The sequence below is a fragment of the Etheostoma cragini genome, chromosome 10 (assembly GCF_013103735.1).
Source record: "Etheostoma cragini isolate CJK2018 chromosome 10, CSU_Ecrag_1.0, whole genome shotgun sequence".
Lineage (NCBI taxonomy): Eukaryota > Metazoa > Chordata > Actinopteri > Perciformes > Percidae > Etheostoma > Etheostoma cragini.
The window spans coordinates 15759960-15762771 of NC_048416.1; the positions used below are offsets into that span (position 1 = coordinate 15759960).

Sequence of the window (2812 nt, forward strand, 5' to 3'; positions counted from 1 at the left end):
CTTTAAGGAGGTGATCAGTGTTCTGGATGCGTCTTTACCCGACAGCACCTGGACCTTTGAGAGCCAGCAGGTGAGCAGAAAACAATAATAGACCTATTGTGTACATGAATATCGTTGTATACATTTTTTAATCTCAGAATACTTAAAGGCCCTCTGATAACATGTACTTTTCATTTTGTTTTAACGTATGGTACAAGCAATCAGTCACAAGCATTTGTTCATCCTTTTGTTGCTGCGTTCTTAAGCTAAACACAATGTTTGGCGTTCTGATAAAATTCCCTATACATAGATTACACGAATAAAAGTAAATCCTATAATGTTAAATCATAATGTCGTTCAATTGGTATTGTCAGTTTTGAAAAAGCAAACAGGCCACTGAGGTGTTCATTACTACGCCTTCAATCCAACCTAGTCATCTCCATCAACACGTCAAAACCATTACATGCTAGTCTTCTGTTGCTCGCTTACTTTCTGTTTGCAAAGAGCATTTAACTTCTCAACCAGACTAATATTTGTTTCTGCTTCAAAGGCTTGCATTGTGTCAAGTTCAAAGTTTCTGGTTAGCTCTGTTTGCATGTTACTGCATTTGAGAATGTGTGAATGCTCCTTTTATAGTTGTATGATGGCATTTTTTTTCAGCACCATAGGGTTGGACAGTGACCCACCGAATAGGCTTGTTTACAACAGGTCGAAATTGCTTTCAGTACCACGCTGCACAATATACACTGTTCTTGATTTAAGTTTAAAAAAAATAGTTTGTTTTTTTAGAAGTTGACGTAACTAGAACACTGGCTGTATTTCTATTTTCATAATCATATTTAATTTCATCTGCATTTACAATATGGGCGAAATGTAACAACTGGCATCGTATCACTCATCTTATCATTTCTTTCACTCTTTCTAATGCATCTAACCAGATTCTTTTAAGGGCGGCTGTGTCTTTAAAACCACTTCCCACCCCTTCCTATTGGATGGTAGAGATGAATATTGTGCGCCAATAGGATTCAGAAATGTACAAAGAGATCTACTCCCTCCCCCAAGCAGCCTCAGTAACGAACACACTTACATTGCACAGAGCTGGACGACAGGGAATGATGCTCTTATCGAAGTTAAAAAGGAAATATCTCAATTTACTTTATGGAGAGCTTTTGGATCTTAGTTTTGGATTAATGCCTTGTGACAATGGATGGCAATTATCTGCTTTTCAATAACCTCAATGGGGAATAATTATAACACACCGGGGATGACAAAGACAATAGGATACCGAGACTGGAGATGGCAGGCTCTTTGGTGGCATTACTTCTTTTTCTTGTGGAGTACAATAAACGGACAGACTCGTTACAGCATCCAAGAGGAATTGAAAAAGGGATCTGTGGTAGGAAATCTAGCCAAAGATCTGGGTTTGGTACTATCTGAGATTCTTGACCGAAAATTGCGTGTCGCCTCTGAGGCTGGTGAGCAGTATTTCAGTGTGGATGCGGGGAAGGGCGAGCTGGTGGTGAATGACAGAATAGACAGAGAGGCTTTATGCGGACAAAGCGACAGCTGTGTGTTAACTCTGCAAGTGGTTGTTGATAAACCGTTACAACTGCATCGAGTTGAGGTGGAAATACAAGATATTAATGATAATTCTCCTAGATTCCCTTCGCAAGAAATCACTTTGCAAATAGCAGAGTCGACAGCGACAGGGGCACGTTTTCCTTTGGAGATCGCGCAAGATCTTGATGTTGGAGTGAATTCAGTGAGGTCCTATACTTTGAATAAAGACGATTTTTTTAGTTTAAAGATTAAAGATGTGTCTGGTGGTAGAAAAATCCCTGAGCTGGTCTTGTCAAAACCGCTCGACAGAGAAAAAAAAACTCTTCATCAACTTCAATTAACAGCCTTAGACGGGGGAAACCCAGTTAAATCCGGGACCTCTTTGATAACCATTAATGTGCTTGATAATAACGACAATTTTCCTGTGTTTGAAAAAAATGTTTACAAAGTCTCCATAAGTGAAAGTAGCATGCAAGGTGCATTTATTCTAAAACTTGCAGCTAAAGATATTGATGAGGGTCCTAATGGAGACGTAGAGTACTCATTCGGAACACACACACCAGATATTGTTCTTTCTGTGTTTGGTATTGATTCATCAACCGGGGAAATACGTCTTATAGGCAAACTAGATTTCGAAACAAATGCAAATTATGAAATAGACATTTGCGCAAGCGACAGGGGAACTCCAAGAATGGAGGGGCATTGCACTCTCCATATTGAAGTTTTAGATGTCAACGACAATGCTCCAAGTATTCTTCTGACCTCCCAACCAAACTCTGTGCCCGAGGACGCACCAAGGGGTACTGTAGTAGCTTTAATCAGTGCCCGAGACCTTGACTCTGGTGACAACGGTAAAGTGACATTACAGCTTCCCAAAGGCTCTCCATTTAATCTAAAACCCTCTTTTTCTGATAATTACGCACTGGTTACCGGTGGTGCTTTAGACCGAGAGAGTTTCTCTGAGCTTAATGTTGAAATAACAGCCACCGATTTAGGCTCTCCACCTCTGTCGACTAAGAAGACCATAATTGTCTATCTCACTGATGTGAACGACAACCCTCCTATATTCACTCAGCCCTCATATAATGTATATTTAAAAGAGAATGGGGTACCAGGCTCTATACTGTACTCTGTATCAGCATCTGACCTGGACTTTGGTGAAAATGCCAAAATATCTTACTCTATTCTGGACTCCAAAGTGCAGGACGTTTCTGTCTCATCTTATGTTTACATTAACTCAGATAACGGCAGCATCTACAGCATGCACTCGTTT

General features: G+C 40.1%; 3 protein-coding genes across 6 annotated transcripts in view; 1 reads left to right on the plus strand and 2 right to left on the minus strand.

Annotated features, from left to right (window-relative positions):
• Window positions 1-2812, plus strand: part of LOC117951263 (protocadherin beta-16-like) — a 122438-nt gene that overhangs the window by 98982 nt on the left and 20644 nt on the right. The window lies entirely within an intron of this gene.
• LOC117952262 (protocadherin gamma-C5-like) overlaps window positions 1-2812 on the minus strand; it is a 22363-nt gene that overhangs the window by 17167 nt on the left and 2384 nt on the right. The gene's annotated exons all lie outside the window — the stretch shown is intronic.
• Window positions 1-2812, minus strand: part of LOC117952263 (protocadherin gamma-C5-like) — a gene marked incomplete at its 3' end in the record, with an annotated part of 11032 nt that overhangs the window by 6148 nt on the left and 2072 nt on the right. Inside the window, exon 2 of the mRNA XM_034884411.1 lies at window positions 39-48. Coding sequence (XP_034740302.1) covers window positions 39-48 — 10 coding nt within the window. The remainder of the gene's footprint in view (window positions 1-38; window positions 49-2812) is intronic.